Raw genomic sequence first — 22,459 nt, forward strand, 5'->3', positions numbered from 1 at the left:
TAAATAAGAGATCTGTTAAAATTGTGGGTATCACTATAGTATTTATGCATATTATATCGCTATATTCGTATATTATATCTCAAGGTTATATCAGTCTTTAAACTCATGTTTTTTTTTAAAATTCTGTATGAGATTTGTTTTTTAATCATCTGACAAAGTTATTGTCTTTATGATCATTCAAGTTCATTGATGATATAATAGCTCGATATTCTCTAAAAGAGTTCTCGATATAGTCCTAACATACCATAATTTGGAATTAAAAATATGGTAAATATTTCACAGTTTCAGCTCGTAGATTACCAAAGTCAATTTGCATTGTGCATCCGTGATTGTCATTGAGAAGAGAGCGGCCATTTCCGCCATAGCGCGGCCTCTTTCAGCCATTTATATGCCTTGGGCATATACTTCAATGGCTCTTTTCTTTACTCAATCCAGCGATTGATGATTTGTATGAAATTGATGATGCAATGCAATGCCACATGCATTAGATTCTCGTGTTAGTCATGAATAATGATCTATAGTACTATACAAAGTAGGAAGAAAAAATTTTCTACTTTTAAGGGATTTTAAATATTCTAAAATTTTATTTTGCAACTATTGAATTTGTGAGCAAGCATATGAATTATAATTTTCCGTTATCTCTACACATGAATTGTAATTCTCCGTTATCTCTCACAAGTTTCACAATAGTAATCTAACTTTTCCTTTCCTAAAATAACCTTCCTAAAAAAATTCAAATCTCGAAATATTTTTGTCCTATATTCAAACCTTCCTCAGTGTTTTAGATATATGGAAATTTTCTCAATTTTTCTTTTATTTTCCCCCTGCCTCAGTCGGTCTTTCCGTTGAGCTTTCGTTTGTCTTGCAACCGGCGATGGCAATGCACTTCGACGCAGCTGAAAATTCCAGCGCTTACCCCCCCGTATTCCACTCCAACTCGAGCACGGGAGGAGCTGTCAGAGTCTGGAAGATAGCGACGGTTTCCGGGGAAATTTCCGAAGTCTCCACGCCGGGCCTCATTCAAGACTGATTCTTTCTTTGGATTGCGGGATTGCTTCTTGGGATTGGGCTATGTTGTAAAGTCAAAGAGTCCGAGGATATTCAATTTATAGTCCATGTTGTTCCCACGTCGGAAGCATCTGAAGCGAAGTTTCCCTTGTTTTACATACAGTTGAGACATGTTTGCTTGCGGAGATGGTTGGGGAGACATTCTTTTATTGCTTTCTCAAAAAGAATTGAAAATAAATCTTGTTCCTAGTATCTGACTTGTCTGAGGAAATTGCATTTTTAGAAAATTCTTGAACGTTGCACATGAAATTTCCGATACAATGATTAGGAAAGGTAGTTGGGTTTGGCTGAAGTAGTTGGTTTGAACAAGTAATCATGGGAAAAAAGTAAACATTTGTTCTCTCTCTCTCTCTCTCTCTCTCTCTCTCTCTCTCTCTCTCTCTCTCTCACTTAATGTCAAATCCCATATGATGTATTGCGAGGTAGATTCCGGGAAAGTAGAAAGAAAAGTCATGTTGTATATCAGTTCAACAGATTCTGGGGCAGGCTTTTTTCTGCAGGTTGTTGGTGAAAAGGGGGCGCTAGAAGGTTTTACTGTTGAGATCCTCCTAATTTTTCTCGTCTGGTGACTATGCAAATGGATAAAGCCAATGTCATTTTCGAGACCTACATTATAAGGGAAATTTTATTAAGAGATTTGGAGGAAAATTTTTAGAAATGTAGTTAGAGTAGCAACCATTCGGTGAGTTGACTGTTAGAAATCCTAAAACTTCGTCCCCACGAATCTCTACTATTGGTTCGGAAGGTCTAGACCGTGTTGTGTTGGTGATCAAGACAGATAATTTGAATTCTGGCGGTATGACCAATTAAAACTGGGATTTAGAAAGATATGCGAGGGAGTTTAGCAGCATCAGCCGTGGACTCCATCAAACATATCATTCATTTGGCCTGTTCATATAAGGATCACAATTTCTCCTCACCTGTTTTAGCTCTGGTACATCTTCATCATGATGTGCAAAGCAATTGGAAATCTTCCGACCCCTAATCAAGTGTATGGTAGACCCCTTATTCCTAATTCTGGTATTCATTACCCATTTGCTCCCAGGAAAGCTGTTCAGAGATCTGATCGTAGAACCCTGAAGGCACGCATCCGGGAAACTCTTCGTGCTCTTCCGGCACAATTTTCGCAAAAGAAATTTTATCGGAGCAACAGGTTTCATGAAGATTCTTATCGGAGAAAAGGACTGCTAAGCAGTTATTCAGATACAGGGGAAAGTTCTGATCTATCATCTTATAGCTCTACAGATTTACCGGGGGTTGAGTATGAAGTTTTCTTGAGCTTCAGAGGCCCAAATTCACGCAAAGGATTTGTGGATTGCCTCTATCATGGGCTTATGGATGCCGGAATCCGTGCTTTCAGAGACAATGATGAGCTCCCAGTTGGAGGGAGGATCAGTTGGCTACTCCAAGCAATCAACAACTCGAAGATATGCATACCCATCTTCTCTAAAGACTATGCAGAGAGTGAATGGTGCCTGCGCGAGTTGGCACAGATGGTGGAATGCAGTAAACTAACTGGGCTGGAAATTCTGCCCGTATTCTATGACGCGGATCCGTCAGAAGTAAAGCTGAACAAGGGACCATATTTAGAAGCCCTCCGTCAACACAAGAAGAAGAATAAGCCCAACCTTGTGCACCAATGGGAAAAGGCTCTGAAGGAGGTTGGAAAGATCAAAGGCTGGGAGTTAGAAAAGGACACTAATGGGTAACTTTCTCAGGCCCTTGATGCTAATTTGTTTCATTACTTGTGAATTCTATTTGGAATCTTAGTTTAGTTCTCTTAATGAAGGACACAAAACAAAATTGGGGAATCCGCCAAAAAGAAGTACAACCAGAATTTCAGTCTCGACTCCTGTTTATTGAAATTGTCATTTTCTTTGTGTCAAACTAGAGTTTTTAACCTTATCTTACTGTTAAGTGACTGGATGGACTAGAATGGCATAACTCATTCTCTGAAATTCTGTTTGTCTTAATTTGATGATCTGTCTTATTGGACTATTCTCATCTCTCTTGCCGTCAACTATCCACATAATGCAGGCATGAAGGAAAACTCATAGAGTTAATAGTTCGAAAAGTTCTGGTTAGCCTGAAGGTGCACCATTTGAATGTAACTGACCAGTTAGTTGCAATCGATGACCACGTGGATAAACTCATGAGAATGCTGAATGTGGGTTCCAATGATGTAAGGATCATTGGGATTCATGGAATGGGTGGCATTGGAAAGACCACTCTTGCCAAGGTCGTGTTTAACCAGCTTTCAAGTCGTTTTGAGTACTGTAGCTTTCTCGCAGACGTAAGAGAAACATCACAGAACAGGGGTCTCGAATTTTTGCAGAATCAACTGATCTCACACATCCTTAAAAAGAAGGGTCCAGAAATTGCTAATGTTGATGAAGGCATCGACAAGATCAAAGAGAGATTCTCCAGTAAGGAAGTTCTTATCCTTCTTGACGATATTGACAAGAGAGCTCAGTTAAATGCGCTCGCGGGAAAGCGCAATTGGTTTGGTCCCGGTAGTAGGATCATTCTTACAACCAGAAACAAAGATGTGCTCAATGTGCCTGAAGTGGATTGGGCATATGAACTTGAAAGGATGGATGAAGATCAGTCCATTCAACTTTTCAGTAGGCATGCATTCAGAAGGGACTGGCCTCCTGATGATTATTTGGCTTACTCGAATAAGGTGGTGGACATCACTGGAGGCCTTCCTTTAGCTCTTGAGACCATAGGTTCTTTTCTGTCTGGCAAAATAAAAAAAGTTTGGGAGGACACATTGAAAAAGTTGGAAAAAGTACCTCGCGATGAGGTTCGGACAAAGTTGAGGATAAGCTACGATGCTTTAGATCACTGGCAGAAGCAGATCTTTCTTGACATAGCATGTTTGTTCATTGGATTTGACAAGAGAATTGTAGTTCACTTATGGGATGATGCTGATTATTTCCCAGAGGAAGGTATTGAAGTCCTTCGTCTCATGTCTATGATAAAGATTGGTGATGACAACAAGCTGCGGATGCATGACCAGCTTAGAGACCTCGGTCGAGAAATTGTTCGACAAGAAAGTAGCACGGAATTTGGGAGGCGCAGTAGATTATGGAACCATGAGGAAGCATTGCAGACATTAATAAATCACAAGGTAAAAAAATTTCCTTGTTGACCGTTGCCATAAGTAAATAACCATCCACTTCTAGGGGCTTACACACTCTGCTTGCATGATGTCAAATGCTGTTACGAGCTTTTACCAATGGCCTCCTTAAAATGCTCCAAAGTAGGAACAAGCTATTTTGCTGATCTATACTGTAGAGTCATCGTGGCTTTTGTCCTTATTCTGTTTCTTGTTGCATTTGTAGGGTACTGAAATGGTTGAAGCCCTCTGTCTTAAGTTTGATAGCAAGTCACTGTACTATTTCACTCGAGTTGACTTTGCATGTCTATCAAACTTAAGGTTCCTCCAGGTCAATGGCGTGAACCTTTCTGGTAACTTTGAAAATCTTTTTCCACAGTTAAGGTGGCTTTGTTGGCATTATTGCCCTTCAAATTTCTTGCCTACGAACTTTTATCTGGTAAATCTAGTCATACTTGATCTCTCTTGGAGCAAGATCAGCGAATACTGGGAGGGCTGGCATCAACTCAAGGTAGGACATGCCTTGCAACTCCCATGATCTTATTCAAGGTTCCATATTTCAGTATACCTATGTATTTATTGCTCTCGCTGTTGCTATTCTTTGCAGATGTCGAAGAACCTAAAGGTTCTTAATCTTACGGGATGTACATGCTTATATAGGAATCCTGATTTTTCTCCCTATGAAGCTCTCAAGATATTGATTCTTGAAGGCTGTGAAAGTTTAGTGGGAATCGATGCATCCATTGGTGGCTTAAAACATCTTGTTTCATTAAACATCAAGGACTGCCATTCGATCGAAGAGTTGCCTGAAAAGTTGGGCTCTATGGAAGCTTTGACAGAGCTCATTGTTGACGGAACCTCTGTACAAGAAATTTTTATCATGCCCGGAGGTATGAAGAAGCTCGAAACTCTCAGCGCCCGTGATTGCAAGTCATTGACCCAAATTAGGAGCTCCATCAGCCAGCTGGAATCTCTCACATACCTTGCATTAGATAATGCAAAAATCACTCATCTCCCAGACTCTATTGGAGAGCTAGTAAAACTCGAGCGCTTATCTCTGAAAGGTTGCAGGTCAATAAACAAACTTCCAGACACCATCGGGCAACTAGAGTCTTTGGTGGAGCTGGATCTATCCAGCACAGGGATGACTGAGTTACCCGATTCGATAAGCAACCTGAAAAACCTGAAAGTGTTGAATGTCGAGGGAAGTTACATAGAGCAAATTCCAGTTGTTATTGGGATGCTAGAAAAGCTTGAGGAGATGCATGCCAAGGGTTGCAACCTGGAGGGTGACATTCCTAGTGATATAGGGGAACTTGCATATTTGAGAATCTTGAGCTTATCACGTAATCGCATCCGTAGTTTACCGGAAACTATTTGCGGACTCTCTCATCTGCAGACCCTTGATTTGGAGTTGTGTAAAGAGCTTAAGGGGCTTCCAGAGCTTCCTGATAGTTTGATTAATTTACGAGTTAGTTCTCAGTCAATGGAGAAAACCCCAAATCTCTCCAATCTGATTAATCTGAGGCATTTGTATTTGTCTGACGGCTCTCATTTACAGGGGTTTCCCACCAATGACCCAACCAAGCTGGTTCAAGATCCTAACCCCATGTGGCTTGGAATGTTATCCAAATTGGAGACATTGCAGCTTTTGCTCTCAAAAATCACTACATTACCAGCTAATCTGGGTTTGCTTTATCGACTCAAGAAACTGGTATTGTCCTGCGTAGATCTGCAATCCTTTATTCAACTTCCCTCTAGCTTATCTACACTATATATAGCGAACTGCAAGTCTATGACAATTGTTCCTGATCTTTCAAACTTGAGAAATCTATCGGAGTTGGAGCTCCTTCACTCGGCTATATTAGAGATTCGGGGCCTTGAAGGGTTGGAGTCGCTTCAAGTTTTCGATGTGACATACTGCAAATTGAGAAGGCTTGATGGGCTTGAACGGTTAGAATCCCTGAGACGCTTGGTTCTACGTAACTGTGATTCCCTTGACAGATTACCCAATCTCTCGAACTTGAAGAAGCTGAAAGAATTCAAGCTACGAGACTGTGAGAAGTTGCTCCAGATCCAAGGACTTGATAAATTGGAGTCATTGGAAGAACTGCAAATATCCAACTGCAGATCCATTGGGAGTTTACCTGATTTGTCAAACTTGAAAAAGATGAAAGTTCTGGAAATTAAGAATTGTGATGAGATCAAGGATATTAGAGGGCTTGACAGATTGGAATCCCTGGTGGAATTGCAGATTTCGGAGTGCAGATCCTTGGAAAGACTACCAAATTTGTCGAACTTGAAGAAGCTGAAGGACTTGGAGATCGAGAGTTGCGAGAATATAAGCTACATTGAAGGCCTTGACCAGTTGGAGTCCTTGGAGAACTTGAGAATTATTGGCTGCAAATCTGTGGAAAAGTTGCCAGACCTATCGAACTTCAAAAGCCTGAAATCTCTGTACATAGAAGATTGTAAAAAGATACGTGAAATCGTAGGTCTTGGGTTCCTGAGTTCCATCAAAGGAGATAACTGTTTTTAGGAATGACACTGCTTTATTTTCTTCAAATTAAGCAATGGTAAGCTGTTTGTGCAGGAAAATAGGCAAGAATAAAGAATTTAAACGTTGATTTTTTTCTTTTTTTGATGGTGTCCTCTATTTTTGTACAACTGTATATGCAAGAAGACGGGATGAATTTATTTACTGTATAAAGTCCAAGGTGCTTATAAGATTCCCTTTGTTTTCTCAATGGTTCATGGGAGATTTTTTCTTGCAGTTCCCTGTCATACAGAAACACAGTAATGGAGTTGAAAGCTCAATGTATGAACCTTCTTGTATCTATCAGCACTTAGCAGGGTAATGATTTCCCTTTACACAGCTATTTGATTCTGAGTTTATTATGCTAGAAAGTAAATAGAATAGTTACTGCATAATCTCTTATAGACTGTGCTAATTCCCTGTTTAATTTCATCAATGCATATCATCCAGACTATGTCAATGCTTTCTTTAAAGCTGAAGACATTTCACTGGAAATATGGAAATACGAGCATCATACATTTTCTTCACATGAATTGTAAGTATTAGTTGCAAGCATATACTTATTTTGTGTTCAGAATTCACTATACAGTTTCGTTAGATGTGCATAACTGCAAATCTAGAGTATCCTTCTGATCTCTACTTCTTTATTCTTGCGCGTGGTAACACACATTGTGCTGATGCAGTTCCATGTTTTTCAGGATACGTCTGCTAGCAATGAAGTCGTCAGCTCCACCAATCATTTGTTGCTGCAAGAGCAAACGCCTGTAAACTGAACTATGAAATGGTATCTCAGCAGTCTTCTCCTGTTCACAATTGTGTATGATATTTGCCAAAAGGTAAGTTCCAACCTGTAGTTTGATGTTAACGATAATGATTCTCAATGATGTTTCTACTTGCCTGTGGAGTCTCGACATTATGATCTGTACAGTCTGAAGGTATTGCATCTGATTTAAGCACATCATCGAAACTCGATGTTGAGTGCAAAGTGAAGATTCTTATGTCGTCTTTCAAGCACACGAAGTGAAGATGCGTCTCCCCAAGCACACTAGCTGCAGAAGTGATTATGTACATAACCTTATAAGCCTTCAAATTACAGGACTCGGTCTTTTGTAGATCTAAATGTAATCCATCTAGTTATTTTCGGCATTGTCGATCTAGTAGCCTTCACATATTTTTAAGGTATGAGGCTCTATGAATAAATAAGAGATCTGTTAAAATTGTGGGTATCACTATAGTATTTATGCATATTATATCGCTATATTCGTATATTATATCTCAAGGTTATATCAGTCCTTAAACTCATGTTTTTTTTTAAAATTCTTTATGAGATTTGTTTTTTAATCATCTGACAAAGTTATTGTCTTTATGATCATTCAAGTTCATTGATGATATAATAGCTCGATATTCTCTAAAAGAGTTCTCGATATAGTCTTAACATACCATAATTTGGAATTAAAAATATGGTAAATATTTCACAGCTTCAGCTCGTAGATTACCAAAGTCAATTTGCATTGTGCATCCGTGATTGTCATTGAGAAGAGAGCGGCCATTTCCGCCATAGCGCGGCCTCTTTCGGCCATTTATATGCCTTGGGCATATACTTCAATGGCTCTTTTCTTTACTCAATCCAGCGATTGATGATTTGTATGAAATTGATGATGCAATGCAATGCCACATGCATTAGATTCTCGTGTTAGTCATGAATAATGATCTATAGTACTATACAAAGTAGGAAGAAAAAATTTTCTACTTTTAAGGGATTTTAAATATTCTAAAATTTTATTTTGCAACTATTGAATTTGTGAGCAAGCATATGAATTATAATTTTCCGTTATCTCTACACATGAATTGTAATTCTCCGTTATCTCTCACAAGTTTCACAATAGTAATCTAACTTTTCCTTTCCTAAAATAACCTTCCTAAAAAAATTCAAATCTCGAAATATTTTTGTCCTATATTCAAACCTTCCTCAGTGTTTTAGATATATGGAAATTTTCTCAATTTTTCTTTTATTTTCCCCCTGCCTCAGTCGGTCTTTCCGTTGAGCTTTCGTTTGTCTTGCAACCGGCGATGGCAATGCACTTCGACGCAGCTGAAAATTCCAGCGCTTACCCCCCCGTATTCCACTCCAACTCGAGCACGGGAGGAGCTGTCAGAGTCTGGAAGATAGCGACGGTTTCCGGGGAAATTTCCGAAGTCTCCACGCCGGGCCTCATTCAAGACTGATTCTTTCTTTGGATTGCGGGATTGCTTCTTGGGATTGGGCTATGTTGTAAAGTCAAAGAGTCCGAGGATATTCAATTTATAGTCCATGTTGTTCCCACGTCGGAAGCATCTGAAGCGAAGTTTCCCTTGTTTTACGTACAGTTGAGACATGTTTGCTTGCGGAGATGGTTGGGGAGACATTCTTTTATTGCTTTCTCAAAAAGAATTGAAAATCAATCGTGTTCCTAGTATCTGACTTGTCTGAGGAAATTGCATTTTTAGAAAATTCTTGAACGTTGCGCATGAAATTTCCGATACAGTGATTAGGAAAGGTAGTTGGGTTTGGCTGAAGTAGTTGGTTTGAACAAGTAATCATGGGAAAAAAGTAAACATTTGTTCTCTCTCTCTCTCTCTCTCTCTCTCTCTCTCTCTCTCTCTCTCTCTCTCTCTCACTTAATGTCAAATCCCATATGATGTATTGCGAGGTAGATTCCGGGAAAGTAGAAAGAAAAGTCATGTTGTATATCAGTTCAACAGATTCTGGGGCAGGCTTTTTTCTGCAGGTTGTTGGTGAAAAGGGGGCGCTAGAAGGTTTTACTGTTGAGATCCTCCTAATTTTTCTCGTCTGGTGACTATGCAAATGGATAAAGCCAATGTCATTTTCGAGACCTACATTATAAGAGAAATTTTATTAAGAGATTTGGAGGAAAATTTTTAGAAATGTAGTTAGAGTAGCAACCATTCGGTGAGTTGACTGTTAGAAATCCTAAAACTTCGTCCCCACGAATCTCTACTATTGGTTCGGAAGGTCTAGACCGTGTTGTGTTGGTGATCAAGACAGATAATTTGAATTCTGGCGGTATGACCAATTAAAACTGGGAGGGAGTTTAGCAGCATCAGCCGTGGACTCCATCAAACATATCATTCATTTGGCCTGTTCATATAAGGATCAAAATTTCTCCTCACCTGTTTTAGTTCTGGTACATCTTCATCATGATGTGCAAAGCAATTTTAAATCTTCCGACCCCTAATCAAGTGTATGGTAGACCCCTTATTCCTAATTCTGGTATTCATTACCCATTTGCTCCCAGGAAAGCTTTTCAGAGATCTGATCGTAGAACCCTGAAGGTACACATCCGGGAAACTCTTCGTGCTCTTCCGGCACAATTTTGGCAAAAGAAATTTTATCGGAGCAACAGGTTTCATGAAGATTCTTATCAGAGAAAAGGACTGCTAAGCAGTTATTCAGATACAGGAGAAAGTTCTGATCTATCATCTTATAGCTCTACAGATTTACCGGGGGTTGAGTATGAAGTTTTCTTGAGCTTCAGAGGCCCCAATACACGCAAAGGATTTGTGGATTGCCTCTATCACGGGCTTATGGATGCCGGAATCCGTGCTTTCAGAGACAATGATGAGCTCCCAGTTGGAGGGAGGATCAGTTGGCTACTCCAAGCAATCAACAACTCAAAGATATGCATACCCATCTTCTCTAAAGACTATGCAGAGAGTGAATGGTGCCTGCGCGAGTTGGCACAGATGGTGGAATGCAGTAAACCAACTGGGCTGGAAATTCTGCCCATATTCTACGACGTGGAACCATCTGAAGTAAAGCTGAACAAGGGACCATATTTAGAAGCCCTCCGTCAACACAAGAAGAAGAATAAGCCCAACCTTGTGCACCAATGGGAAGAGGCTCTGAAGGAGGTTGGAAAGATCAAGGGCTGGGAGTTAGAAAAGGACACTAACGGGTAACTTCCTCAGGTGCTTGCTGCTATTTTAATGCATTACTTAGGAATTCTATTTGGAATCTAAGTTTGGTTCTCTTAATCAAGGAAACAAAACCTCAAATTAGGGAATCTGCTAAAAAGAAGTAGAACCAGAATTTCAGTAGTGTCTTGTGTTTATTGATGTTGTCAATTTTTTTTTTTATCTGCAATCATAAATAGTAGGGATAATGATAGGGACAATCTCTGAACTTTGGCCCAATATGCAATTTGGTCCCTGAATTTTTAATTTGTTCAATATAGTCCCTAAACTTTAGCCTGATGTTCGATGTGGTCTCTAAACTTTTAATTTGTTCAATGTGGTCGCTAGACTTTTGATACATGTTCAATTTAGTCCCTAAACTTTATGAAAATGTTCAATATAGTCCTTGAACTTGAATTAATGGAAGGACTACATTGAATATTTTATATAGTTTAGGACTACATTGAACATGTACTAAAAGTCCAGGGACCAGATTAAACAAATTAAAAATTCAGGGACCACATTGAACATTAGGTTAAAGTTTAAGGACTATATTGAACAAATTAAAAGTTCAAGGACCCAATTGCACATTGGGCCAAAGTTTAGGGACTCTTTGTGTCTTTTTCCCTAAATAGTAATTGAGATGTTTGGAACTAAATTTTTGTTTGTGTTACTTTTAAGTCGCTGGATGGACTAGAATGGCATAGCTCATACTCTGAAATTCCATTTGCTTCAATTTGATGATCTTTCTTATTGGAGTATTCTCATTTCTATTGCCATCAACTATCCATGTAATGCAGGCATGAAGGAAAACTTATAGAGTTAGTAGTTCGAAGAGTTCTGGTTAGCCTGAAGCTGCACCATCTGAATGTAACTGACCAGTTAATTGCAATTGACGATGACGTGGATAAACTGATGAGAATGCTGAATGTGGGTTCCAAGGATGTAAGGATCATTGGAATTCATGGAATGGGTGGCATTGGCAAGACCACCCTTGCCAAGGTTGTTTACAACCAGCTTTCAAGTTGTTTTGAGAGCTGTAGCTTCCTTGCAGAAGTACGAGAAACATCACAGAACAAGGGTCTCGAATTTTTGCAGAATCGACTTATCTCAGAGATCCTTAAAAATAAGGGTCCAGAAATTACTATTGTTGATGATGGCATCAACACAATCAAAAAGAGATTCTCTGGTAAGGAAGTTCTTATCCTTCTTGACGATATTGACGAGAGAGCTCAGTTAAATGCGCTTGCGGGAAGGCGCAGTTGGTTTGGTCCAGGTAGTAGGATTATTATTACAACCAGAAACAAAGATGTGCTCAATGTACCTGAAGTGGATTGGGCATATGAACTGGAAAAGATGGATGGAGATCAGTCCATTCAACTTTTCAGTAGACATGCGTTCAGAAGAGACTGTCCGCCTGATGATTATTTGGCTTACTCAAAAAAGGTTGTCGACATCACCGAAGGCCTTCCTTTAGCTCTTGTGATTATAGGTTCATTTCTGTCTGGGAAAACAAAAAAAGTTTGGGAAGACACGTTGAAGAAGTTGGAAAAAGTTCCTCGCCATGAAGTTGAGAAAACGTTGAGGATAAGCTACAATGCTCTAGATCACTGGCAGAAGCAGATATTTCTTGACATAGCATGTCTGTTCATTGGATTTGACAAGAGAATTGTAGTTCACTTATGGGACGACACTAATTTTTTCCCAGAGGAAGGTATTGAAGTCCTTCGTCTCATGTCTTTGATAAAGATTGGTGATGACAACAAGCTGTGGATGCACGGCCAGCTTAGAGACCTCGGTCGAGAAATAGTTCGACAAGAAAGTTACATGGAATTCGGGAGGCGCAGTAGATTATGGAACCATGAGGAATCATTGCACACATTAATAAATGACACGGTAAAAAAATTTCCTCTTTGACCATTACCGAAAGGAAATAACCATTCATTTTAGGTGCTTACTCACTTTGCTTGCATAATGTCGAATGCTGTTTTTAGCTTTTATTAATGGCCTCTATAAAATTCTCTAAGCTAGGAGCAAGCTATTTTGCTGATCTATACCTAGACTTATCGTGTCTTTTGTCCTTAATATGTTACATGTTGCATTTGTAGGGTACTGAAATGGTTCAAGCCCTCTGTCTTAAGTTTGATAGCAAGTCGCCTTACGACCTCACTCAAGTTGGATTTTCATGTCTATCGAACTTAAGGTTCCTCCAGGTCAATGGCGTGAACCTTGCTGGTAATTTTGAAAATCTTCTACCACAGTTAAGGTGGCTTTGTTGGCATTATTGCCCTTCAAAATTCTTGCCTACCAATTTTTATCTGAGGAATCTAGTCATACTTGATCTCTCTTGGAGCAATATCAGTGAAGATTGGGTGGGCTGGCATCAAATCAAGGTAGGACATGCTTTATGACTCCCGTGATCTTATTCGTGGCTCCATATTTCAGTATACCTATGTTTTTATCGATCTCACTGTTTTTATTCTTGCAGATGTCGAAGAACCTGAAGGTTCTTAATCTTACGGGATGTACGTGCTTATCCAGGAACCCTGATTTTTCTCCCTATGAAGCTCTCGAGATATTGATTCTTGAAGGCTGTGAAAGTTTAGTGGGAATCGATGCATCCATTGGTAGCTTAAAACATCTTGTTTCATTAAACATGAAGGACTGCCATTCGATCCAAGAGTTGCCTGAAAAGTTGGGCTCTATGGAAGCTTTGACAGAGCTCATTGTTGATGGAACCTCAGTACAAGAAATTTTTATCATGCCCGGAGGTATGAAGAAGCTCAAAACTCTCAGCGCCTGTGATTGCAAGTCATTGACCCAAATTAGGAGCTCAATCAGCCAGCTGGAATCTCTCACATACCTCGCATTAGATAATGCAAAAATCACTCATCTCCCAGACTCTATTGGAGAGTTAGTGAAACTTGAACGCTTATCTCTGAAAGGTTGCAGGTCAATAAACAAACTTCCAGACACCATCGGGCAACTAGAGTCATTGGTGGAGCTGGATCTATCCAGCACGGGGATGACTCAGTTGCCCGATTCGATGAGGGAACTCAGAAACCTGAAAGTGTTGAATGTCGAGGGAAGTTACATAGAGCATATACCAGTTGCTGTTGGGATGCTGGAAAAGCTTGAGGAGATACATGCCAAGGATTGCTACCTGGAGGGTGACATTCCTAATGATATAGGGGAACTTGCATATCTGAGAATCTTGAGCTTATCAAAAAATCGCATTCATAGTTTACCAGAAACCATTTGCAAACTCTCTCATCTGCAGACCCTTGATTTGGAGTCATGCAAAGAGCTTAAGGGGCTTCCAGAGCTTCCTAGTAGTTTGATTGATTTACGAGTTAGTTCTCAGCCGATGGAGAAAATACCAGATCTCTCCAATCTGATTAATCTGAGGTATTTGTATTTGTCTGACGGCTCTCACCAGCAGGATCCCACCAGTGACCCAAGCAAGCTGGTTCAAGATCCTAATCCCATGTGGCTTGGAATGTTATCCAAATTGGAGACATTGCAGCTTTCCCTTTCGAAAATCACTGCATTACCAGCTAATCTGGGTTCGCTTTATCGACTCAAGAAATTGGTATTGTCCTGTGTAGATCTGCAATCCTTTGTTCAACTTCCCTCTAGCTTATCTACACTATATATAGGGAACTGCAGGTCTATGAAAATTGTTCCTGATCTTTCAAACTTGAGAAATCTGTCAGAATTGGAGCTCCTTCACTCGGCTATATCAGAGATTCGGGGCCTTGAAGGTTTGGAGTCGCTTCACGTTTTCGATGTGATATACTGCAAATTGAAAAAGCTTGATGGGCTTGAACGGTTAGAATCCCTGAGGCGCTTGGTTCTACGTAACTGTGAGTCCCTTGACAGATTACCCAATCTCTCAAACTTGAAGAAGCTGAAAGAATTTAAGCTGCGAGACTGTGAGAAGTTGCTCGAGATCCAAGGACTTGATAAATTGGAGTCATTGGAAGAACTGCAGATTTCCGAATGCAGATCCATTGGGAGTTTACCTGATTTGTCGAACTTGAAAAAGATGAAAATTCTGGAAATTAAGAATTGTGATAAGATCAAGGATATTGGAGGGCTTGACAGATTAGAATCCCTGGAGAAATTGCAGATTTCAGGGTGCAGATCCTTGGAGAGACTACCAAACTTGTCAAACTTGAAGAAGCTGAAAGACTTGGAGATCAAGAGTTGCAAGAAGATAAGCGACATTGAAGGCTTTGGCCAATTGGAGTCCTTGGAGGACTTGAGGATTATTGACTGCAAATCTTTGGAAAAGTTACCGGACCTATCGAACTTCAAAAGCCTGAAATCTCTGCACATTGAAGAATGTGAAAAGATACGTGAAATTGTAGGTGTTGCGATCCTGAGATTCATCAAATTAAGGAATGGTAAGCTTTTTGTACGGGAAAATTGGCAAGACTAAAGAAATTAAATGTTACTTTTTTTTTTCTTTTGTAATAGTGTCCTCCATATTTGTACAGCTATAGATGCCAAAGGACAGTTGACGAAATTATTTTACTGTATAAAGTCTGATGTGCTAATAAGATTTCCTTTCTTTTCTCAGTGGTTCATGTGAAATTTTCTCTTGCAGTTCCCTGTTATACATAATCAGAGTAATGGAGTTAAAAGCTCAATGCATGAACCTGCTTGTATCTATCAGCACTTAGCAGTGTAATGATTTATCTTTGCATAGCTATATGGCTCTGAGTTTGTGACACTAGAAAGTAAATAGAATAGTTACCGCATAATCTCCTATACTCTATGTTGATTCTTCTCTTTAATTTCAACAGTGCAAATCATGCAGACTGTGTCAAATAAATCAGCTCAAGAATTATGTACTCGATGTTTACAAATAGTGCAAATTCTTCTCAGGATTTGCTTTTGCATCTCTGATATTCCAGCATAATCTGGACACTGGATCACAAAATTCACGTCAAGTGGTCCTCAAGTCGAGTTTTCTCTTACTGTGAGTTTTGAGTACTGATGAAGGGTCAATTGCTATTTCAAGTCCGAGCTTTTAAAGAGAATCGAAGCAGACAAAGTGATCAGTTGATGGCAATACCAATCCGGTTATCATGTACTATTGACTGTCAGGGCAACTTCAAATTTAACTCTTCGCACACTAAAGAGTTATCCCGTGCATATTTCATCTCTTGTGATGAACATGTCACATTAGTTCTACGGGATTTAGCAATAAGAGACTTTCTCCAGATAGAACCTGGAATCACAGCATTTCCAACTTGGCACCCCAAAGTCAAGCAAGCCTGTATTGTATCTTAAGTGGACCATATAAAGAGGGGTCTTCTTAGAACCCCAAATGGCAGATCTAGCAACTTGCTACTTTAGTCTTTTTTCTGGTGTAAGTCTACTTCCATATAGTTCCTTTTACAAGGCAATTATATTAGGTTTAGCATCCCATTGCTTGCAAACTTTTTTCTTATTAATGAAATAAGACACCATACGAGACCGAAACGAGAAAGAATGAAGTGAGGATAAAAGAAGACCAGTTTGATAGGTTTGGGCGAGAAGCCATTCTATTGACTCCTCGAGTCGAACCCATCTACGCTCGCTCTCTTCCTTTCTTATCAGTCTGAAGTGGCTAGTCTTCAACATCCAGGTCATGCTCGTTAACTTGCACTTGTGAGAGTTGTATAGTAGATATTGCAATTCCATGAAATGTCCAGATTGTTCAATGTGCAAAATGGAAATCCGGGGTTCCACGCACTGCTGCGAAGAATGCAAACTTTTCCTCCACAAGTCGTGTCCTGAATTGCCTTTACAGATACAACATCCCTGTCAATTAAAGCAACCTCTCCTTCGAGTGGTGCCAGGCCTCTCACTAGTGCGATGCTCGGCAAGGGTATAACGGTTGGCCCTTTTGCTGCAAATCATGCGACCTAGATCTTCACATGAACTGTGCGATTGCAGTTCCGCCAGTTAACTTTTTCTAGCATGGCAGGGCCATATTTTCTTCAAATTTAGCAATGGTAAGCCGCCCACACAGGAGAAGAGGCAAGATTGAAGAACTCGACCGTCTTTTTAAAGATTGTCCTCTCCACTTCTGTACACCCAGAGATGCAACAAGATTGTTCCCGTGATAAAATTATTTTACTATACAAAGTAGGAGCTAATAAGATTTCCCTTCTGAGTAGTGTCATATACAAGCACAATGATGAAGTTTAGAGCTCAATATATTAGCATATCCTCTTGTATCCATCCACACTTACCACTGTAATGATTTATCGATGCTGCTATATGATTTTGAGTTCATGACACTAGAAAATAGATAGAACTATTGCAGCAAGTTCTCCATTAGTCCTACTTCATTTCATCAACGCGTCTGATGCAGACTCTGTCAAATGAATAAGCTCAAGAATTACATATTTGCATGCTTACATGCACACACAGATTCTTCTCAACATTTAGTTTTGCATCTCCGATTCCAGTTCCAGCATAATCTGGATACTGGATCACAAAATTCATGTCAGGCAGTCATGGAGCCAGGTGCTTTCTTACTTCAACCGAGATTATCAATTAAGTATCGATCAATTGTGTCCCTTCTAGGAGAACTTTCATGCCACAAAATTAAAGAGACGATACGACTGCGATTGATGACACATTCGATTTCGGTTGAACTTCACAATTCAACCACGCTAACAATAGGCCAACATTAACAAACTCACGACCGGTGCTCACGTAGTAGAAATCCCAAGAGGCCTTGATGACTGAATTGCCACTCTTCATGAAGCACATATTTTCGCCATGGAACAGTCTGAGATAAATACATTTTCATTTCCATTCAACTGAAGAGCAACTCTCACGCCTGCTCGAGCATGCAAGCTAAAAGGCAACACTCCCCAGAAATGCCATATTGAACGTAAGAGGTCAAGTATTATAAAACTAATTACATAAGCAAAAACAAGGTGCCCAAACTCCTCCCAATTCCATTACCAAAGCACTTCAGAGGAATACCCAACGGAGCCATTTCATCAAACACATGAAGCACGCTACGCACCGTTAGTGAGCACCCGCCACTAATCACCGGAATCCTTGTTGCGGAGCCGGTAGATGATGCGCCCTCGGGTGGAGTCGTAGCGGCTCACCTCGATCTTGACCTTATCCCCGGGCAACATCCGGATGAAATTCTTCCTGATCTTCCCGGAGATGTACCCGAGAATCACGTCCTCGTTGTCCAGGCGGACGCGGAACATGCCGTTGGGCAGCGACTCGACGATGACCCCCTCGTGGGTCCACTTCTGCTCCTTCATCCCTTGCGACACCTTCTTCTTGGCGCAGAGGGCCACGACGGGCCGCGGGGCGATGGGCCGGGAGAGGCACGGCGGCGGCGGCGGCGGCGGCGGAGGAGAATCGTCACGCCGGAGCGGATTGAAGAGAGCGGCGGGAGGAGGGGTGTGGAAGAGCAGCTTGTGGCTGCTGCCGCCGCCGCTGCTGGCGGCGGCGGCGGTGGGCATGCGAAGGCGTGCGTGGGGCGTGTTGGGGGTGTGGAAGAGAGCGAAATTCATGGCTGAAGAGCGAAGCGAAGGGAAGGGAGGGGCTTGTGAAGAAGAGAAGGAAGAAGAACGAAGTGCAGAGCGAGCTCCGTTCAGCGTCTCATCTTCTCTGCGAGGTTGTGTCGGAACGTAAGACTGGTTTTGGGTCGAACGATGATGTCCTCTCGGCCTCAGAGTTCGAGAGGGGAGCAATCGCCTGCGCTCCGATGCAGGGATGACCAGATACAAATTGGTTTCTGTGCATTTCGTTTTTTCAAATGGTAGGGGATAATTCCATCAGAAATCATAACATTTTTTCGTTTGATCAGTACCCCTAGACTTGTACCGATGACCCGAAAATACCTTCCATTAGATTTGTGTTTATAATGACCGTTAAAAATCCGAAGCAGCATTACATATGGATAATGTCAATCAAACGAATTTGATGTGACAATGGACGCATAGTGTAACATCAATCAAGAGCATAGTTACGGCAGATTTTTAACGGTCATGCACGATGCCACGGTGAATTTTCAACGGTTATATGGACGGAAGATACTTTTGAGTTGTTAATACGAGTTTGAGGGTATTGATGAGATGGTAGGAAGACTGGGAAATTTGTGTTCCACGAGGAAAACTTTATAATTTTTTGTGAGATTACTCCTAAATAATGAGGTGGCTGGTGCCCAATGATAGTTGGCGACCGACTAGTCCCCCATCAAGTGTGCAATCAAGTTCTCTTGCAATCAAAATATAATCGAAACTCACATATAGACTTAATCATGAACCTGGCGACACACGAGCTCATAGGCCCTACTCAAGTCATAAAGGCCCAAAGACAATTTTCACAAGCTTGGGCAAGAGCGGTTAATGAGAAAGCCCAGCCCAACCCGATCGGATCTTGACCAAGCCCGACCATGCCGGAAGAATCGTATTTCATAAATAAGACTTAGGTGATGGGCAAGCATAGGCAGAAATTAAGGCCAGCTCAATGATCACCACTACATATTATTGTGGCTCTAAGAAAAAGCGTAACTATAGCGATTCGAATCGAAACATTGAAGGATGAACATGAACACGCTATTACTTAAGTAACCTTGGGTTGTTTTCATATGCCCTTTTGTAGAACGTTCCATTCTCGTCCTTCCAGAATGATTAAGCGAAATTGGCCTATTTGAGGGTGGATGCTTATCTCGACGTCATCCATAATTATCGACTCGATTATGGCCATCAATCATTTAAAGTGAGTCGTGCAAAAATCGAACGGTTGTGATTACACACGGTTCAAGAATTAAAGTACAGAAAACTTAACTTTCCTATTGAAAAATTAACTAATAGGTCATTCAAAAGTCTTGACCAAAATAATCAATAGGTCTGTACAAGTGAAATTGAATAAAAGTGTAAAAGGTATCAAATTGAACCCATACTAATTGAGAAAAAAGAAAGGAGAAGCTCGAGAACCCTAATGAGAAAACAACACGAACATAAATTAAAGAACCAAATCTATGCTTACGTGGCGCTGCGCAGACTAGGGTGGGAGTTGGGATTTGGATTTGGAGCTTTCGGGTGAACCTATCACTATAATTTGAGAAATCACCACTCAATTTGATTTCTACTGAAATTTTTTTTCACTTACACAGTGTCTTAATAACGACCACCGACTAATTCCCAAATCAATAAATAATATATCTGTGAAAGTTAATACTTAGATAGTAACTCCTGTGGAGTCGCGAACACGCGCTTGGCAATACTCGTGCTAATTTCTCTAAATCTAGAGATCTTTTTATTCTTTTGTAGAATAATTGCATATATAATTATCCCTAATTTTAGAGGATCCCTATCTCTTGATAGTAAATAACACTATCCTTTGCCTTTTTAGGGAAAAAGAAGAAGAAGGCATTTCTGAAATTTTAGTGGTTGGGCCACGAGCGATGGTTCGATTTTGGTCAAGAATTGAAAAGCCCATTACCATGTGGAAGCCCAAATAAGCCCACGGTCTCGTGAATAGAGCAATGCACAGAAAATGCAACGCAATTGCAAGGGCCGCCACTTTTCCTCCCGTGCATGCTTTGACTATATGATATGAGATGCCTTGTAACAGAAAAAGATGAAATTTGTATAGTGAGAATATTTAATATATCACATTTTTCGAAGGCCTAAGATCGATGCGTGACAAGAAAAGATGCTATTATGTAAAGTTTGGACAATATATTTCGACGGAATTGGAGGGGAGAGATGGTAGAGGAGGGTTCGATCAAATACCTCTCGGCTTGGATTGGATAAGCCCGACGTGAGATCCACATGATTCGCGTGTGTGAGGAGCGTTTCACAAGGACCGACGTAAGCTATCATTAACCCTCGACAATGTTCAATGTGATGGGAAAGTGTGAAAGTTTTGACATTCGAAATCGGCCCGATGGCTCTGACTTGGAGCTCGCAATTAGCGGAAAACCTTTTTTGTTTTTACAAATAATTACAAGTAAAGCCAATGAAGGGGAGGGGTAGATTCGGCATCAGGTCTAAAGTTTCTTGCCTATACCAATTTATGGTTAGAAAAAATACACACCTTATGTAAAATCAATCAAATCAGGATTGAAGAATTAAATAGAGGGAGCCAAGAAAAAAATGACTAGCCAAAACTCGATGATTTTGCATATCGAATCGATTGGGATTGCTTGATCGTAGTGAGCCCCATGCCCACAATCATTTCAATGTGACAAAAAATTAGGCAGTTCTAACAGTTATAATCAGCCAAATGACTTTGACTTGAAGCTAGCAATTAGCATAAAAACTTTTGTTTTAAATAGTTACAAACTTCGATTGATTGAATTTGTATCAAGTAAAACTTCACGAATGGGAGGGGCAGCTTCGGCGTCAGGTCTGAAAATTTCTTTCCCGGACCAATTCACGATTAAGAAATAGACGTTTCGCGTGTGATCAATCAAAATCTAATCAAATTCGAGACGCAATCGATCGTAGCGGGCCACCACGCCCATGATTGTTTCGAGAATAAACTTCACGAGCATCTCGACGTACACGTGTGGGGCCCACTCTTTTTAATGCTTCGCTAGCATCTTTTTCAAAACGCTCATGGGAATGTAATCCCCAAATAATTGCAGCTCCATTTTAATAAACGAAATCACATGCAATCCAGCTGCTAACTCCAATCTATTGAAATGGCTTTGGGCAACAGATCCAACTCATTTCCCACGTTTTTGCTCTCTTCATCTACTCTCCACCGTTGATTTGTCCGCCCACGTTCATACACGAGGGAGATTATCTAGTCATATCCCTTTTGTTATCCTCCTATAAAGTGTCTTTTCATCGCTCTGTCGAAGATTTCTGTCGATGTCGAGATCGAACCAAGCTAATGATTAGTAGTTTCAATCGACCCACCAATAAGTTGCTATTGAGGACATGCAACAGAGGAACAACTCAATGCAGCTCAGCGATCCTTTATCGTCATACGATTCGAGTCATTTTCGATGGCTATATTCAACTAACATTCGAAACGAAGTTGGGTACTTGTCAAAACAAATGATGGACAAGTAGATTGTCGTTTGTTATCATAGCTTACGAAAGAAAAAATTTGTCGATGAATGTGATGGCTTAAGTTCACGTCGAAAGGCGCGCGATTGAGATAAACCAACTCTTCTACCTTCACTCCCAACTCTAATTTCTTACTTAGAATTTTACGACAACTTTCTTGCTCAATGTCTGAGGGATCTAACTTGAGTGTGAGCGAGTGATCGAAAAATATGGGCTAATTCCAAAAAGAGGCACAAACTTAATCTTGAGTGATGGCCCGAACTTTTTTTATCTCAATAAAAAAGCATTGATTTTTACTCTAGTCCCAAATCTGACCCTCCGTGATATGAAATTTTCAAATTATCCGTGCCAGATTTGAGATTTAAGTAAAAGTATGTGATTTTTCATGAAAAAAAAAAAATAGCTTAAGCCAGAATTGTAACTCAAAATAAAATTTGTGCTTTTTTTTGGAATTGGGCCCGAAAAATATTGAGGGCTTAGTTGGAGAGATTAGGAAAGAAAACTCGAAGAGAAATTTAAAAAAAACAAACATTAAGATTTTATTTTTCAGTTTTTTCAAAATTTTCACAATTTTCCACTCAAATTTTTCGTTCCTCATGTTTTAAAAGATAGCATCAACGTGGTCAATGGTTTGAATGGAGGATAGGCAATGAATTAGGTGGTGTCCAACTATTACACCCAAACAAAAGGAGTCTTGTTAGAGAGCTCTCCAACACACTT

The 22,459-nt window shown here is 40.3% G+C and overlaps 3 protein-coding genes and 1 long non-coding RNA gene across 4 annotated transcripts; 3 read left to right on the top strand and 1 right to left on the bottom strand.

Annotated features, from left to right (window-relative positions):
• Positions 1-874: 874 nt before the first annotated feature.
• On the top strand, positions 875-6,728 carry LOC130136613 (disease resistance protein RUN1-like). Its single transcript, XM_056306719.1, has 5 exons — positions 875-1,000; positions 1,998-2,773; positions 3,106-4,201; positions 4,416-4,700; positions 4,797-6,728. Exons 1-5 carry the CDS (start codon positions 875-877, stop codon positions 6,726-6,728), a joined length of 4,215 nt encoding a protein of 1,404 aa, XP_056162694.1.
• A 142-nt stretch (positions 6,729-6,870) lies between these two features.
• Positions 6,871-7,531, top strand: LOC130136674 (uncharacterized). Its single transcript, XR_008815455.1, has 3 exons — positions 6,871-7,043; positions 7,176-7,260; positions 7,424-7,531. It is a non-coding gene; the product is annotated as an uncharacterized LOC130136674 (long non-coding RNA).
• A 2,395-nt stretch (positions 7,532-9,926) lies between these two features.
• On the top strand, positions 9,927-15,263 carry LOC115688015 (disease resistance protein L6-like). Its single transcript, XM_056306720.1, has 4 exons — positions 9,927-10,681; positions 11,480-12,575; positions 12,788-13,072; positions 13,168-15,263. Exons 1-4 carry the CDS (start codon positions 9,927-9,929, stop codon positions 15,121-15,123), a joined length of 4,092 nt encoding a protein of 1,363 aa, XP_056162695.1. The 3' UTR covers positions 15,124-15,263.
• Positions 15,264-16,347: 1,084 nt separating this feature from the next.
• On the bottom strand, positions 16,348-18,345 carry LOC115688021 (translation initiation factor IF-1, chloroplastic). The gene is made up of 2 exons (XM_056306779.1): positions 17,716-18,345; positions 16,348-17,052 (listed from the first exon to the last, which is right to left on the bottom strand). The coding sequence occupies exon 1, from the start codon at positions 18,221-18,223 to the stop codon at positions 17,735-17,737; it is 489 nt and encodes a 162-aa protein (XP_056162754.1). The 5' UTR covers positions 18,224-18,345; the 3' UTR covers positions 16,348-17,052; positions 17,716-17,734.
• Positions 18,346-22,459: the final 4,114 nt, after the last annotated feature.

Source organism: Syzygium oleosum, unplaced genomic scaffold, assembly GCF_021117445.2.
Source record: "Syzygium oleosum isolate NSW1041296 unplaced genomic scaffold, Sole_v2.1 Sole_v2.47, whole genome shotgun sequence".
Taxonomy (NCBI): Eukaryota; Viridiplantae; Streptophyta; class Magnoliopsida; order Myrtales; family Myrtaceae; genus Syzygium; species Syzygium oleosum.